Here is a 17,098-nt window from a genome sequence, read left to right as displayed (position 1 = left end):
AGCGAGTGGTTAAACATGTCCATTAACAAAGGTATGAGCTGCTCCGAGAACATTTCTAAAATTCAGCTGGGAAGCTGTCCGGACCTGGGGCTTTGCCAGATTGCAGCTGCCCAATACACATCAATATTCCTGCCCGGCACAGGGGGGGGAATCCAATTCCCATCTCCTGCCTCCCTCTCCGGTCGAGAAATGTAAACCATCCAAAAAAAACATCATACCTGATGTGTTTGGAGGCTCCGACTCATACAGCTCACGGTGATATGAACCGAAATCTGCATTAACCTGGAGAGGAGCTGATCCAGGTTATCTTCCTTATTCCGAAGGTGATCAGCCTTCTCCCCATGTTTGTGCAAGGTGTCCCTGGAACACCGTAACTGACCCACAGCCTTATCCATAGATATCAGTTCAAATTGGAGCTGTAATTTCTTCCTGTACGTCAGTCGCTCCGGTGTTGGGACAAGTAAATATTGGCGGACAACTTCCAAAATGGAGTCCACCAGTCTTTGTCGCTCCAATCTCTGTTTTCATGGTGTGAGCTTTATAGGAGATCATTTCCCCCATGATTACATCTTTAGGGCCTCCCAGAGTGTGGAAGGAGATATTGACTCTGATTTGTTGAGCTTTGGCCGCAGACAACCACTCACAACATTTGTCATCAGACCTCAGCGTGGTGTCGAGTCTCCAAGGTGGGCGTTGGGAAGGGCCAAAATCAACAAAATGAGGGGCGTGGTCAGAGATGACAATTGCCGAATATTCGGCTGCCGCCACTGAAGGGAGGAGGGACTTAGCAACAATAAAACATCAATTTGGGAATAACAAGACTCCACTAAAATTACATTTAAGCTCCTATTCACAAACTTAACCCCCTGTCAGAATGAACATGGTTCAGTCCTGGATGTGATTAACAGCAGCAATAACGGCAGAATCCAACCCCTGTCATCACTCGTGAACTCGCTGGTGTCTCCGCAGGTGTGTTGACTGAGTGAATCCCTTCCCCCGCACCGTGCAGGTGAACGGCCTCTCTCCAGTGTGAACTCGCTGATGTCTCCGCAGGCTGGATGAATGTCTGAATCCCTTCCCACACTGAGAGCAGGTGAATGGCTTCTCTCCAGTGTGAATTCGCTGGTGTATCCGCAGTGTGGATAACTGAATAAATCCCATCCCACACTGAGAGCAAATGAATAGCTTCTCCCCAGTGTGAACTCGCTGATGTTTCCACAGGGTGGATGAATGTCCAAATTCGTTCCCACACTGAAGGCAGGTGAATGGCTTCTCCCCAGTGTGAACCCGCTGGTGTGTCTGTAGGTGGGATAACTGAGTGAATCCCCTCCCACACGGAGAGCAGATGAACGGCTTCTCCCCAGTATGAACTCGCAGGTGTGTCTGTAGGTGGGATAACTGAGTGAATCCCTTCTCACACTGAGAGCAGGTGAATGGCCTCTCCCCAGTGTGACTGCGTCGATGAGATTCCAGCTCTGATGGGAAACTGTATCCCTTCCCGCAATCTCCACATTTCCACGGTTTCTCCATGTTTTGGGTCTCCTCATGTCTCTCCAGGTCCAACAGTCAGTTGAAACCTCGTCCACACACACAACACGTGTACAGTCTCTCCCCGCTGTAAATGGTGCAATGTGTTTTCAGGCTGTGTAACTGGTTAAAGCTCTTTCCACAGTCAGTGCTCTGGAACACTCTCACTCGGGTGTGTGTGTCTCGGTGCTTTTCCAGTCACACTGATGTTTAAAATCTTTTGGAGTCAACAGGTCGGGCAAACATTTCTCCTTCCAGATTTAATGGTCGATGAACCGAGTGACTGTCAGATCTAGACGTGATGTTTGAGATTTCTGTCTGTAAATCCTATCCTTTTAACATCCTGTAAAAGGAGTTTACAAAAGACATCATTGTCAGTACAGGATAGAAATTCAGAACAGATTATTTTAATTTCTTTGGAACATTCTTTCCTCTCTCGTTCCCCAAAAGCTGTAAATCTCCATCCCACACACTCTCCCTCCATTCTCACTCTGCTGTATCTAATATTCACCCTCCCAATTCTGCTGAAGATGCTGATTCAGGCTGATTGACAAATCCATGCTCACTGCTTCCTGTCCTGGACACAGAGGTCATAAGAAATAGGAGCTGCAGTTGGCCATTTGGCCCATCGAGCCTGCTCAACCATTCAATGAGATCCATCCCAACAGAACCCGCCTGCGAGTGATCAACGAGGCAAAGGCTAAAACATCCCCCGCTATTGCCTGCAACTCCGGTACGTCCGACACCCCGAACATGTCCCCCAGGGGACTGGGCTCTAAATCCACACACAAGATCACCGACATGGTGCTGAAGAACAACCTCCAAAATTTCTCCCAACTTCGGGCAGGACTAGAAGATGAGAACATGATTGGCTGATCCCCTCCCGACACCGCTCACAAATATCCTCCACCCCCTCAAACAACTAGGTCAGGTGGCTCTGTGTACTACCTTTAGCTGCATTAACTCCAGCCTCGCACACGAGGTTGAGGCGTTCACCCTCCGCAGCCCCTCACACCACAGCCCCTCCTCCAGCTCCACCCCCACTTCCTCACATAAATCGCCGAGACGACCCTCCTGCCGAACTCCATCACTGACACCATCCCCTCCATCAAAGAGGAAGGCGGTGTCACCGGAAAGGTTGGAAAATCCTTTTTTGCGAAGTCCTGCACCTGCATCTACCTGAAAACCCCTCCCCTTGTGAGACCCTAAACTTCTCCGCCAACTCCCTAAACTCGCAAACTGCCCCTATAGAAATAAGTCCTTCATTTCCATCACCCCCTCGCTCCTCCCATCCCCAAAACGATGCAGCCATCCTCCCCAGCTCAAATCTGTGGTTCCCTCGGATTGGCATCAACTTTGACCTCAACCCCCCCAACCTAAAGTGCTGCACAAATTGTCTCTATATTTTCAGCAAGGCCACCACTACAGGACTCCCTGAGAACTATCCTGGGGAAACGGGAGCAGCACCATCGCCAGCACCTGCAACCCCCACCCCTTACAATAGCCAGTCTCCATCCTCTCCCACAAAGCCTCCATCTCTCTGCTCCAAACATGCACCTTCTTCACGTTTGCCGCCCAATAATAGTCTAACAGGTTCGGAAGTGCCAAGCCTCTGACTGTCGCCCTTTCTGAATCACTGTCTTCCTAATCCTTGTAACCTACCCCCCACACAAATGACAAAACCAACCTATCCACCCCATAAAGAACGATTTCGGCAAAAAGACCGATAAAAATAAAAACCACAGCACAATGTTCATCTTAACCAGTTGCACCCGGGTAGTGGATAGATTTAATGCCTTCTCTGCTTCTAAGATCAATTTTACTGAGTCCAAGGTGGGGAGGGGTTGAGGGCCCCCTCCTCTTGCTAACTTCCCCTTCAGATGTTTCCCCCTTGGGAGTTAAATATCTGGGAATGTCAATGACCCCCTCTTTCAAACAGCTATATGGGCCACCTTTCCACAGCTGATGGTGACTATTAGGTGGGTCCTTGCCCGGTGGTCGGCTCTTCCAATTTCATGGCGAGGGAGGATCGCCTTCATTAAAATGAATGTGGTGCCCAGACTGTTGTACCCTCTGCAGATGCTGCCTATACTGCTGTCAACCAGAGTCGTTAGGGGAATTAATGGGATGATTAGTACATTTATCTGGAACAAAAATAAACCTCGCCTCAAGTTTATTAAGCTCCAATCAACAGGAGCTAAGGGAGGGTTGGGTCTCCGGAATATCGGGCTATATCAATTGGCCTCTCATCTAAGGTTCATAAGGGATTGGGTGAGAATGGACCCAACATCCCTCTGGCTCGATATAGAAGCAGACCAGTCACTTCTCCCTCTATCCAAAACTGGCATAGGCGGATTACAGAATGCACCCCCATGGAATGTTTAATGTCTGTAGTTCATTAAAAGTCTGATATATTTGGTAAATTATGTGACCCCTATCTCAGATATATAAGTTCCAATTTGACTGACTTGCTCTTCCAGGGATTTCCATCAGTGAATTAAATTCAACTTAGGTCGGGAGTCGGGCACAGTGAGGCACGGTGGTTAGCACTGCTGCCGCACAGAGCCAGGGACCCAGGTTAGATTCCTTGAGTGGCTATCTGTGTGGAGTTTGCACGATCTCCGTGTCTGCTCCGGTTTCCTCCCACAGTCCAAAGATGTGCAGGTTCAGTGAATTCATCATTCTAAATTGCCCCTTCGTGTCCAAAGGTGTTAGGTTAGGTGGGTTGACCATGATCAATGCATGAGGTTACGGGGATAGGGTGGGAAGTGTGCCTCCGTGGAGTGCTTTTTCTGAGGGTCAGTGCAGATTGAAGGACAGAATGGCCTCCTTCCGCACTGTAGAGATTCTAAGTCATCTATGTTATGTTATTCATTTGAATTCGACTATGCTGTTTGTCCATTTGTAATATTTTGGGGGGGTGTCCTGCATTATTATCCTTCCATTTTTATATAATCTTACCCTCTTTCTCCACTCACTATGTTAACTGGTTGTTCAATGGATCAGGCAGTTCATCTCGAGGCTCTGGTCGCTCAAATATCCTGTTACGAATTAATTCTGCAATGTGTTGCTTGTATTTATGCTGGCCGTATCAGTTCTGCACTGTACCCATTTTCCACAAAATTTCTATTATTCTGTTGCATTCATTGTTTAAAAAACATTTCAAAAGAAATATTAAAAATATTAACTCATTCATGAATACTCCACTGATCCCTTTTGAAGAGAAATCCAGAAACTAACACTCTTGAGGGAAGAGATGACTGTAAATATATACCGTAGCTACAGCACAATAATACACTACTGAAATAATAATAAATATACTTCATTATAGAACCATAAATAATATATCGAATCTGTACCATTTAACAACACTGGACATATCTCTGTCCGATATTAATTTACTGACCTCTTAAATTTCAGCCATCTCCTGGGGAAACCAGCCCTTTAATTGTGAACTTCAGGAAATAGACCATTCTTTTAACCAAATAAATAAATGTGTCAAGCTGTTGGAGCAAAGAATGTCAATGTCTTTAAGAGAGAGAGAGAGACCTGGGCCAAGCTTTGCAGAGTCTGCACCCTCCCTGGATTCACTTCCTTTCCCTTCAGTTGCTGCAAGTGACCAATTGAAGGTCAGAATGAGAAATGGAAAGTGGGAGAAAAGAAAGTGTTTTACTCACAGATGTTGGAGACAGGAGGAGGTTTTACCTTCACATCCGCTGTGACATCACAATAGAGCCCTGCCTGAATCAGCCAATTGGAATTACTCTATTCCGAAGTGTCGTCACTGGGTTCCAGTGCGCGGTCGCGGTCGCGGTCGCGGGAGGCCCGCCCCCACCCGTTCAACCCCCTCCCTCTACACCTCGAGACCAGGTTTCCAGGCAACCGGCTGACGGCTGCGACCAGAGCTGGAGGCGGCTCGGTGATCTCCCCCCTGCCTGAGACTGCGCATGTTTGAAGGAGAGTGGAAGCTGCGCGTGTGCAGGCGAGCTCAACTCCTGAGAGGCATTGACCAATGGGAAGAGTTGCACAACCGGAAGGAGTCTGGTCCTCCAGCCAATCAGAGCGTGGGGTTTGTATGACTGAGCTTCACTCCGGCGGAAACTTCCTCCTGGGCCTTCATCAAACAAACCTCCAGACGCCGCTGGTTCTCCAGCATTCTGCACCTTTCATCAGCAGTGACGCAAATGATCACCCCCCCCCCCCGGCCCCCCCGCCCCCGGAATGAGCTTTACACGTCTGGAGGGGGAAATACCAGGGGCCGAGTAAACGGAAGAACTAAAACTCGTCCTGAAAATGTGCAGTGAATGAAGTACCTCTGAGGACAAGAAAATAAGGGCCAACAAGGGAATGGGGATCGAATTTCCTTCCCACATTTTAGACCCACCCGTGAAGACCTACATCCACCACCACCCACCCTTCAGCAATGGCGCCACTCGGTTCTGCCATGATTAACGCTCGGATAATAGAAGGAAGCACACGGTACATCTACTATAACAGATAAGATAATACAATTCTCTGCAACACTCGAGGAGAAAAAGACATTCAAGCGGGACTTACAGAATAACAACTCCCTTCAACAGGATAAAAGATAACAAATTCAAACAACAACACCACGACAGGGAAAGAGTCCGGATTAGAGCCTGAGTTAGTCCGAGCTGCAAACCATCCCTCCAAATCTTTGCCCTTCATGGATTTAACGAAGACCAAGGCAGTAGTCGGATTATCGAAAGTCTTGACGGAGTTGTCAAATATAATTTTCAGGGTCACAGGATAAAGCAACATAGTTCCCTTCAAACTTCATCAAAGTCTCGATGCTTCGTTTGTGTTGCTGTTGAAAAATCCTGGAATAAGGAAATCCTCACTCCCTCATGGAGGCAGGTCCCACCTCGCCTTACCCGTCTTCAGGACCTTCTGGTGATCTTTCAAGTTGTGGAAGTGAATGATTACAGGCACAAAGAACAAAGAAATGTACAGCACAGGAACAGGCCCTTCGGCTCTCCAAGCCCGTGCCGACCATGCTGCCCGACTAAACTACAACCTTCTACACTTCCTGGGTCCGTATCTCTCTATTCCCATCCTATTCATGTAGGATGAAAACTATTCCTCGGCCTCAAATACAGGATCCGATGCCCTTTCTAATTTGAAACACCCAGGCTTCACATCCAGCTTGAGAAAACGTGGCAGCCGGTCCTCGAAGAACCTAACGGGAGCCTCACCCTCCACACCTTCTGGCAGGCCGACGACTCGGATGTTCTTTCTCTGACCTTCAGTTTTCCAAATCCTCCAGGACCTCCCTCACGTCACTCGGCCGGTTTTCCCAGGATTTAATTCTTGCCTTCACCGAGGAGGCAACTTGCTCAACATTCAGGATTCTCTCCTCGGGATCGTTGATCTTTTCCTTGATGTTTTGCAGCTCGGCCTCATGAGCTCACAGATATTGAGTCAGCACACTCAGCCTCTGGTCAGTAACACGGAGAATGTCGCTGACATAGATCGGCCAATGATTCCATAGAATAGATGAGCAGGCTCGATGGGCCAAATGGCCAACTGCAGATCCTATTTGTTATGGTCTCTGTGACCAGGACAGGAAGCAGTGAGCAGGGATATGTCAATCAGCCTGAATCAACACCTTTAGGAGAATTGGGAGGGTGAATATTAGATACAGCAGAGTGAGAATTGAGGGAGAGTGTGTGGGACGGAGATTTACAGCATTTGGGGAATAAGAGAGAAAAGAATGTTCTCTAGAAACTAGAATTGTCTGTTCTGAATTTCTATCCAGTGCTGACAGTGATGTCTTTTGGAAATTGTTTTTCCAGGATATTAGAAGAGAGGAATTACAGACAAAAATCTGAAACGTCATCTCTTAATCTGACTGAGTCTCTCAATTCCTTGGAACTGAATATCACCGGACTTTGAATCAAGAAGGAGAAATGTTTGTCTGTTCTTTCGGCTTCAAAAGATTTCAACCATCAGTGTGACTGGAAAAGCACCGAGACACACACACCCGAGTGAGAGTGTTCCAGAGTATTGACTATGGAAAGAGCTTTAACCAGTTACACAGCCTGAAAAGACATTGCATCATTTACAGCGGGGAGAGACAGTACACGTGTTCTGTATGTGGACGAGGCTTCAACTGATTGTCAAACCTGGAGAAACACAAAGAGACCTCAAACATGGAGAAACCGTGGAAATGTGGGGACTATGGGAAGGGATTCAGGGCTCCATCTCAGCTGGAAGCTCATCGACGCATTCACACTGGGGAGAGGCCATTCACCTGTTCTCAGTGTGAGAAGGGATTCACTTTGTTATCCAGCCTGAAGTCACACCAGCGAATTCACAGTAGGAAGAGGCCATTCACTTGCTCTCATTGTGAGAAGGGATTCACTCAGTTATCCAACCTGCGGATACACCAGTATGTTCACACTGGGGAGAGGCCATTCACTTGCTCTCAGTGTGAGAAGGGATTCACTCAGTTATCCAACCTGCGGTACACCAGTATGTTCACACTGGGGAGAGGCCGTTCACCTGCTCTCAGTGTGAGAAGGGATTCACTGATTCATCGAACCTGCGCAGGCATCAGCGGGTTCACACTGGGGAGAGGCCGTTTACCTGCTCTCAGTGTGAGAAAGGATTCACTACTTCATCGAGCCTGCGGACACACCAGCGAGTTCACACTAGGGAGAGACCGTTCACCTGCTCTCAGTGTGAGAAGGAATTCACTTGGTTATCCACCCTGCGGAACCACCAGCGAGTTCACACTGGGGAGAAGACGTTAACGTGCTCTTAGTGAGAGAAAGGATTCCGAGATCCACCCTGCAGGAATACTAGCGAGTTCACACCTGGAAGAGGCCATTCAACTGCTCTGAGCAGGGGAGACATTCAATGAACCGTCCCAACTACGGATTCACTAGCGAGTTAATTCTGGGGAGAGACCATTCATCTGCTCTCAATGTGGGGAGGGGTTTGTGATTCATCACGCCTATTGTGACTCCAACAAGTTCACAATGAATTACAGATGTTGGCTTCGTTGTTATTGTTTCTGCTCTCACTTACATCCAGGACTGCATTTTGTTCATTCTAACATCTGGTGACTGGTGATGATTGGAGGGTTTCTTTCTGCTGGACTGGCCGGTCTAACACCTCTGCCTCCGGTGGGCTGACCATTTTTGAGGCTAGTTGCGATTACCTGGTTCCTTGTTTGATGAGGAGCACAGAATGAAAAGGTGTTTGCACGTTGGAAGTTATTTAGTTCCCAAAGCAGCCACGTTGTCATGAAGATGGGCTATGGCAGTTACAGGGTTCTTTTGTCTAATTTTTCTGGATGTTTCTCACAGAAGGAAACTATCATGGTATGAGGAGCAAGTTGACTGTGGTAGTTTGGGAAATTACAATAAACATATAACTGAAAGTGGCAACGCAGGTGGATCAGGTAGCTAAGAAGGCATATGGCATGCTTGTCTTCATTGGTTGGGGCATTGAGTATAAAAATTGGCAAGTCATGCCCATCTCCGAGAGAACCCCGTCATGGTCCCTCTCAAGGCAAACTTTATTTTCTCAAGACTGAGAAACCCAGCCATGTCACCAAATCAGGTCTCCATACTCGGGGGTTTCGAGTCCCTCCACATCCGGCTATCAGGGAGGCAAAGGCCAAAACCTCGGCCTCTTTCGCTTCCTGAACTCCCAGATCGTCTGACACACCAAAGATCGCTATCTCTGGACTCGGCACCACCTGCGTGTTTAGGATCTTGGACATTGCCTTCGCGATTCCCTGCCAGAATCCTTTGAGAACCGGACATGCCCAGAACATATGGATATGGTTCGCTGGGCTTCCCGCACATCTATCCTTAACCCCAAAGAACTTGCTAACTCTTGCTGCCGTCATGTGTGCCTGATGGACCACCTTAAACTGAATTAAGCTAAGCCTGGCACATGATGAAGAGGAATTGACCCTATTTAGGGCTTCCCCCCATAGGCCTGCATCCAGCTCCCGCCTAGCTCCTCCTCCCACTTGCCCTTAAGCTCCACCACTGGGGCTTCCTCCGCCTCCTGTAGTTCTTGGTAGATGTCCGACACCTTCCCCTCTCCTATCCAGGTGCCAGAGACCACCCTATCCTTTATCCTACGTGGGGGTAGCAACGGAAATGCCACCACCTGTTTTTTAGAAAGGCGCGGACCTGAAGGTATCTGAAGGCATTTCCAGAGGGCAGATTAAATTTCTCCTCCAGCTCTGAACTAAAGAGGTTTGTGTGCACACAGATATTGACATGAAGGGTTTTTTATATTCACAGACCCTGAAGCAGATTATTGCAAGTCGCACTGAGGTGATTTCAGGTGGTGCTATTCCCATGTGTTTGCTGTCCTTGTCCTTCATGACAGTCAAGGTTATGGGTTTAGAAGTTGATGTCGAAGGAGCTCTGTTGAGTTCATAATCATAGAATTTACAGTGCAGAAGGAGGCCATTCAGCCCATCGAGTCTGCACCGGCGCTTGGAAAGAGCACCCCACTTAAGACCACGCCTCCACCCTATCCCCTTAACCCAGTAACCCCACCAAACCTTTTTGGACACTAAGGGTGATTTATCTTGGCCAATCCACCTAACCTGCACATCTTTGGACTGTGGGAGGAAACCGGAGCACCCAGAGGAAATCCATGCAGACCTGGGGAGAATGTGCAGACTCTGCACAGACAATGACCCAAGCCAGGAATTCAACCTGGGACCCTGGAGCTGTGAAGCAACTGTGCTGTCCCAACCACTGTGCTACCGAGTTGCCCCACCACTGTGCTACCGTGAACCATCTTGTAGATGGTACACACACTGCCACCATTGTGCTCTGGAGGTCAAGGGAGTCACTGTTTCAGGTGATGGATGGGGCACTGAGCAAGCAGATGCTTTGTCCTGTGTAAAACATGATGTGGAGATGCCGGCGTTGGACTGGGCGGGGGGGGGGGGGGGGGGGGGGGGGGAGGTGAGGAAGCATAGTAAGAAGTCTCACAACACCAGGATAAAGTCAATAGGTTTATTTGAAATCACAAACATTCAGAGGACTGCTCCTTCTACAGGTCTCACTTCACCTGATGAAGGAGCAGTGCTCCAAAACCTTTTTGATTTCAAATAAACCTGTTGGACTTTAACCTGGTGTTGTGAGACGTCTTACTGTATAAAACAGACTCCATAATTTGAATAAGACTGGCTGATAAATAATAATTGTTGTCGGAAAGGACTGTGACTGAGAAAATATAACCAATTCAGTCCACTTGAAAAAAGATCTGCTCTTCAAATTATATTGGAAGAAATCCCATTTGAAGTTTGTGGTTGAATTTATTGCCTCAGCAGCTCACTCAGGTACCGGACTGGCAAAGGCATTGATTGGACAATAGTGGAAACAATGATCTGAAATGTTCTGTGAGTGAAACATTTTCTCCTTAATCCAGAATGGACTATGTCAGAGTTAAAGGCAATACCAGGCTAAATTACATTGAATATACAGCACAGAAACAGGCTTTTCAGCCCAACCAATCTCTGCCAGTATTTTTACTTCACTTCATCCTCCTCCCATGCTTTCCCATCTGACTCTATCAGTGAGTCCGTCTGTTTATTTCTCCCTCATGTGTTCATCCAGCTTCCTCTTCAATATATCGATGTTATTCACCTCCACCACTCACTGTGGTAGTGAGTTCCACATTCTCACTACTCTCTGGAAAGAAGTTTCTCCTGAATTCAATTTTGCTCTTACCCCTACAAGTGTGAAACCCCCCCTCCCCATTTCATCCCAGTACAAGGAGTTTGGAGACTGGAGTCCGGATAAGCAATGGCGGCCATCAGAGCCAGAATCCCCCGCGGTAACGGAACCACTCTATTCACCGAGCGGGTTGCCCGGACTGCGCATGTCCCTGGGAGCGATGGGAAGCTGCGCATGTGCAGAGAGAACCCAGCCTCTGACCTTTCTGCTGAGGTGTTGACCAATGGGAACAGTTGGAGGACCGGAAGGACTCTGTCTCTGAAGGAAAAGGAAGTGAATCCAGGGAGGGTGCAGACTCTGGAAAGGTTGGTCCAGGCCTCTTGGTGAGTGCACGGATTGTGCGAAAATTGGAGGGGTGGTAAATAGTGAGAAGGATAGTCTTTGGTTACAGGAATAATAAGCTTTAATATTGACAAAAGTAACCCTGCAGCGTCCATCCAATTCAGTTAGAAATTATTGATCATCTCTGCTTGAGAACCTTCATAGGCAGAAAGTTCCAGATCATGATCAATCACTACCTCCTGTATCTGAACCAACTGATACAATCCTATACATTAAACACAATTTTCGTCCTGTTACATATTTCCGTTAGGCTGGCAGTCTGCATGAAGATTTCCAGGGCTCTCTGTCCACGATTGTAAGCAGTGAGCATGGATCTGTCAATCAGCTTGAATCAACACCTTCAGGAGAATTGGGAGCAGAGTGAGAATGGAGGGAGAGTGTGTGGGACGGAGACTTACAGCTTTTGGAGAATGAGAGAGGAAAGAATATTCCATAGAAACTAGAAAAGTCTGTTCTGAATTCCGATCCTGGACTGACAATGATGTATTTTGTAAACTCCTTTTACAGGATATCAGAAGAGGAAGAATTACAGACAGAAATCTCAAACCAAACCTCACGTCCCGATTTGACAGATTCACTCAATTCACGGGGACTTGAATATCATCAGCCTTTGAATCGAGAAGGAAAAAGGTTTGTCTGTTCTTCCTGCTTCAGATGATTTTAACCATCAGTGTGACGGGAAAATCACCGAGACACACAGACCTGAATGAGAGTGTTCCAGAGCACTGACTGGAAAGAGCTTTAACCACTTACACAAACTGAAAATAAACAGCACGGAGAGACCGTACATGAGTTCTGTGTGAGCCTTCAATTGACTGTCCAACCTGGAGAGACACAAGGACACCAGCACCATGGAGAAATCATGGAAATGTGGGGACTGTGGGAAAAGATTCAGATTCCCATCTATACTGGAAACTCATCAACGCATTCACACTGGGGAGAGGCCGTTCACCTGCTCTCAGTGTGGGAAGGGATTCATTACGTTATCCAACCTGAAGAAGCACCAGCCAGTCCATGTCGGGGAGAAGCCATTCACCTGCTCCACATGTAGGAAGGGGTTCAGTACTTCATCCGAACTGCGTACACACCAACAAGTTCACACTGAGGAGAGACCATTCACCCACAGTGAGTGTGGGAAGGGATTTACTCAGGTATCCAATCTGCTGGGCCACACTGTCACTCACAGCAATGAGAGACCCTTTAAATGCTCTGACTGTGGGAGCAGCTTCAAAAGGTCTCACAAACTGATGAACCATCAGTGCATTCACACCAGGGAGAGACCGTTCAGCTGCTCTCACTGCACAAAGAGGTTTCGAAACTCATCCCATCTGCTGATACACCAGATCCTGCACACCGGAGAGAGGCCGTTCACCTGCTCTCAGTGTAGAAAGGGATTCACTCAAATAAGCAACCTGCGGAGACACGAGCAAATTCACACTGGGAAGAGGCCGTTCACCTGCTCTGATTGTGGGAAGGGATTCACTCGGTTATCCCACCTACAGACACACCAGCAAATTCACACTGGGGAGAGGCCGTTCACCTGCTCTGACTGTGGGACAGGATTCACCCGGTTATCCCACCTGCAGGCACACCAGCGAATTCACACCGGGGAGAGGCCGTTCACCTGCTCTGACTGTGGGAAGAGATTCACTCAGTTACCCAATCTGCAAGCACACCAGCGAGTTCACACTGGGGAGAGGCCATTCATCTGCACAGTGTGTGAGAAGGGATTCACTTGGTCAACACTTCTGCTGAGACACCAGCGAGTTCACAAGTGATGACAAGGGTTGGATTCTGCTGTTATTGCTGCTGTTAATCACATCCAGGACTGAACCATGTTCATTCTGACACTTGGTGAAGTGGGAGGGTCAGAGAGTTTCTTTCTGCTGGACTGGCCGGCCTCACGACTTTGCCTCCAGTGGGCTGATGCTCTTTGAGCCTGGGAGAGCACATTTCCACTGAAATGATCCACAAAAGCTGATGAAGGACATTTATTTTATCCTGAATAGTAAACAGTGTTTTTCCCCCATTACAGGTAGATCTAAAATAAATACAGAAAGAACTGGAAAAACGCAGCAGGTCTGGCAGCATCTGTGAGAGAGAAACAGAGTTAATGTTTCACGTCCAATGTAACTCTACCTCAGAACTAAAGAAAGGGAGAAATGTGATGGGTTTGATGCTGGTGAGAAAGGGGGGAGGGTCAGATAGAACAAAAGAGAAAATCAGGGATTGGTGAGATTAAATAACAAAAATGTCCTGGAACGACTTCCAGTGGAGGCCCTGAGTTTATCGGCCGCACACAAGGTGACTTCTGCTTGTAAGCTTGGATTTCTGGCCCTTTCTGCCCGGTTAATGGGCACTTAGTTTGTAAAAAGTGCAGAATAAGTGGAGGGAGTTGGTTTCTCCTCCAAAGTGGAATATCAGCAGGTTACAACACCCGGCAAAAGTCGAGTATAGCCGTGTGGTGCAGCAACTGAGAGTATGACTGAGTTGGAGGGTGTTTCGGCAGCATCAGAAAGAGATGCAAGAGGACAGGTCCAGGGCGATTGAGGAAACAGTAGCCCCTCTTCATGGGACTTTGGAGCGGGTGGAGGAACGCCTGGAGTCACAAGGTGCGATTATCCGAGAGGTGGAAAGGACGGTGTTGGATCCCGGTGATCAGATCGTGTTGCTGGAGGCCGAGATGGTGATGCTGGAAGAGGCCTGCAAGGTGCTGAGGGCGAAGGTGGACGACCAGGAGAATCAGTCCAGGCGACAGAATCTGTGAATTGTAGGCCTGAAGAAGGGGTGGAGGGAACGAGTGCCATGGGCTATGTATTGAAAATGTTCACGAAGCTGGTTGAGGAGGGGGTCTTCGATAAGGCCCCGAAGGTGGATCGGGCCCCCCAATCATTACAACAGAGGCCGAGAGCTGGGGAGCCGCCGTAGGCAGTGATCGGCCTGCTGCACAAGTTCCAGGAGAAGGAGAGGATTCTGAGGTGGGTGAAGTCGACGTGAGGCTATAGCTGGGAGGGGAATCTGATCCGGATCTACCAGGACATTGGGGCCGACCTGGCCAAATGGCAGGTGGGTTGGGTTTTAACAGGGCCCAGGCTGCGCTCTTTCGGCCAAGGTCTGGTTCGGGGTGTTGTATCCGGACAAACTCTGGGTGACTTTCACAAGGGCAAAGGACATTATTTTACGATTTCAGAAGAAGCGGATGACTATGTCAAGGAGCATGGGTTGGGGAGGAGTAATGGTGGGATCTGTTCTGTCTCGATGTGTATATATAAGTTTTGTAAATGTTATGTTCTTTCATAGAATTTACAGTGCAGAAGGAGGCCATTCGGCCCGTCGAGTCTGCACCGGCTCTTGTAAAGAGCACCCCACCCAAGGTCAACACCTCCACCCTATCCCCACATCCCAGTAACCCCACCCAACACTAAGGGCAATTTTGGACACTAAGGGCAATCTATCGTGGCCAATCCACCTAACCTGCACATCTTTGGGCTGTGGGAGGAAACCGGAGCACCCGGAGGAAACCCACGCACACACGGGGAGGATGTGCAGACTCCGCACAGACAGTGACCCAAGCCGGAATCGAACCTGGGACCCTGGAGCTGTGAAGCAATTGTGCTATCCACAATGCAACCGTGCTGCCCAAGTTTTTTGCATGTTATGACTCGGGCTCGTATGGGTGGGTTCTTCCCGGAGGTTGAGGACAGATGTGAGAGGTACAGGAGGGGGCCTGTCAATCATGTTCACATCTTTTGGGTGTGCCCGCAGTTCGGGGATTCTGGCCATTGATTTCCGAGACCCTGCCGGAATTGTGGGGGTGACGATGGCGCCGTGATCTTTAGTGGGGCTTTCATGTGTTTCGCATCTGCCAGAGCTGCTGGAGGGGAATGGGGTCTTCACCACTCTGATTGCCCGGCGGCGAATCTCACTGGGTTGGAGGTCGGTCGCCCCACCGAAGGTATCGGCATGGTTGGGGGATTTGACGGAATTTCTGCAGTTGGAGAAGACTTAAGTACGTTCTCCGAGGGTGAAGAGGGTTCTACTTAAGACGGAGGGTCTTTCTGTCTCTATTTAAGGATCTGTTTGTCGCCGTGCGTGGGGGGGTGTCAGTTGGGAAAGGGATGTTGGGATGTTGGGGTAGTTTAGGGGGGAAAATGATAAATTGTTTGAAAGCCAATGGTATTTGATTGTTGTTTATTTGTATAATTGATTATGTTTCGAATAAAATACATATATTTAAAACGCGAACTAAAAGCCTAATGATCTTGTCCATTGTTGGTAGAAAAAAAACATCTGGTTTACTAATTCCCTTTCGGGAAGGAAATCTGCCTCCTTACCTGGTCTGGACTACATGTGACTCCAGATCCACAGCAATGTGGCTGACTCTGAAATGGCCCAGCACAAAGCTGTAAGAATCCTCAAGGATGTTTATTCCATAGAATGGAATTCTACAGTCCCAGAAGGGGACCATTCGGCCCATCGAGTCTGCACCAACCGTACCAAGAGCAGCTACCTCAGTCTGTTCCCCCGCCATATACCCATAAACCCACTTAACCTGTATATCTTTGGACAGTGGGAGGACTCCAGAGCGATGGAGGAAACCCACGCAAACACGGGGAGAATGTGCAAACTCCACACAGATAGTAACCCAAGGCTGGAATTGAATCCGGGTCCCTGGCACTGCGAGGCAGGAGTGATATTATGAATGAAACCGGACTATTTGTGTGCCAAACATCAAACACAGCTAGCAATAGTCAGAATTAAATGATGCAACAACCAATGGATCAGATCTGAGCTCTGCAGTCCTGCAAGTAACTTTGAGCCACACAAATGCCAGGCAATGACCACCTCCCTTATGAGAGAATCTATCCACCACCTCCTGACATTCAATGCCATTACCATTGTTGAATTCCCCACTATCAACATCTTAGGGGTTACCATTGACCAGAAACTGAACTGGACTAGCCATATAAATACTGTGGCTACAAGAGTGGGTCAGAGGCTGGGAATCCTGCTGTGAATCATTCACCTCCTAACTCCTGAAAGCCTGTCCATTATCTAGAGGTCCGGAGTGTGATGGATCACTCTCCACTTGCCTGGATGAGTGCATCTCCAAAATTAAAGAAGCTCGGCATCTTGCAGGATAATGCAGCTTGGTTCATTTGCACCCCGCCCACAATCATTCACTCCCTCCACCACCAAGGCACAGCAGCAGCAGTGTGTGTACCATCTACAAGATGCATAGCAGGAATTCACCGATGCTCCTCAGGCACTACCTTCCAAACCCCTGAACTACTATATAGAAGGACAAGGACAGCAGACAGACAGGAACACCACCACCTAGATGTTCCTCTCCAAGCCACACACCATCCTGATTTGTAAATATATCACTGTTCCTTCAGTCGCTAATAGCAGTGGATGTATCAACACCACATGGACTGCAGTGGTTCAAGAAGGCAGCTCACCACTACCTTCTCTAAGGCGACTAGGGA

At 48.3% G+C, this 17,098-nt stretch overlaps 2 protein-coding genes across 3 annotated transcripts in view; one reads left to right on the top strand and one right to left on the bottom strand.

Annotated features, from left to right (window-relative positions):
- LOC140422076 (uncharacterized) overlaps positions 1–17,098 on the bottom strand; it is a 329,884-nt gene that overhangs the window by 103,078 nt on the left and 209,708 nt on the right. The window lies entirely within an intron of this gene.
- On the top strand, positions 5,414–15,860 carry LOC140422077 (uncharacterized). Of its 2 annotated transcripts, none has more exons than XM_072507079.1 (2): positions 5,414–9,767; positions 12,117–15,860. In XM_072507079.1, the coding sequence occupies exon 2, from the start codon at positions 12,461–12,463 to the stop codon at positions 13,385–13,387; it is 927 nt and encodes a 308-aa protein (XP_072363180.1). In that variant the 5' UTR covers positions 5,414–9,767; positions 12,117–12,460; the 3' UTR covers positions 13,388–15,860. The 2 variants fall into 2 exon arrangements, with proteins under 2 accessions (XP_072363180.1, XP_072363179.1); XM_072507078.1 differs by lacking the exon at positions 5,414–9,767 and adding an exon at positions 10,528–11,590.

Source organism: Scyliorhinus torazame, chromosome 5 (assembly GCF_047496885.1).
Source record: "Scyliorhinus torazame isolate Kashiwa2021f chromosome 5, sScyTor2.1, whole genome shotgun sequence".
NCBI lineage: Eukaryota > Metazoa > Chordata > Chondrichthyes > Carcharhiniformes > Scyliorhinidae > Scyliorhinus > Scyliorhinus torazame.
The sequence above is the reverse complement of the archived record's forward strand: the minus strand, read 5'-3'. Positions and strand labels throughout refer to the sequence as shown.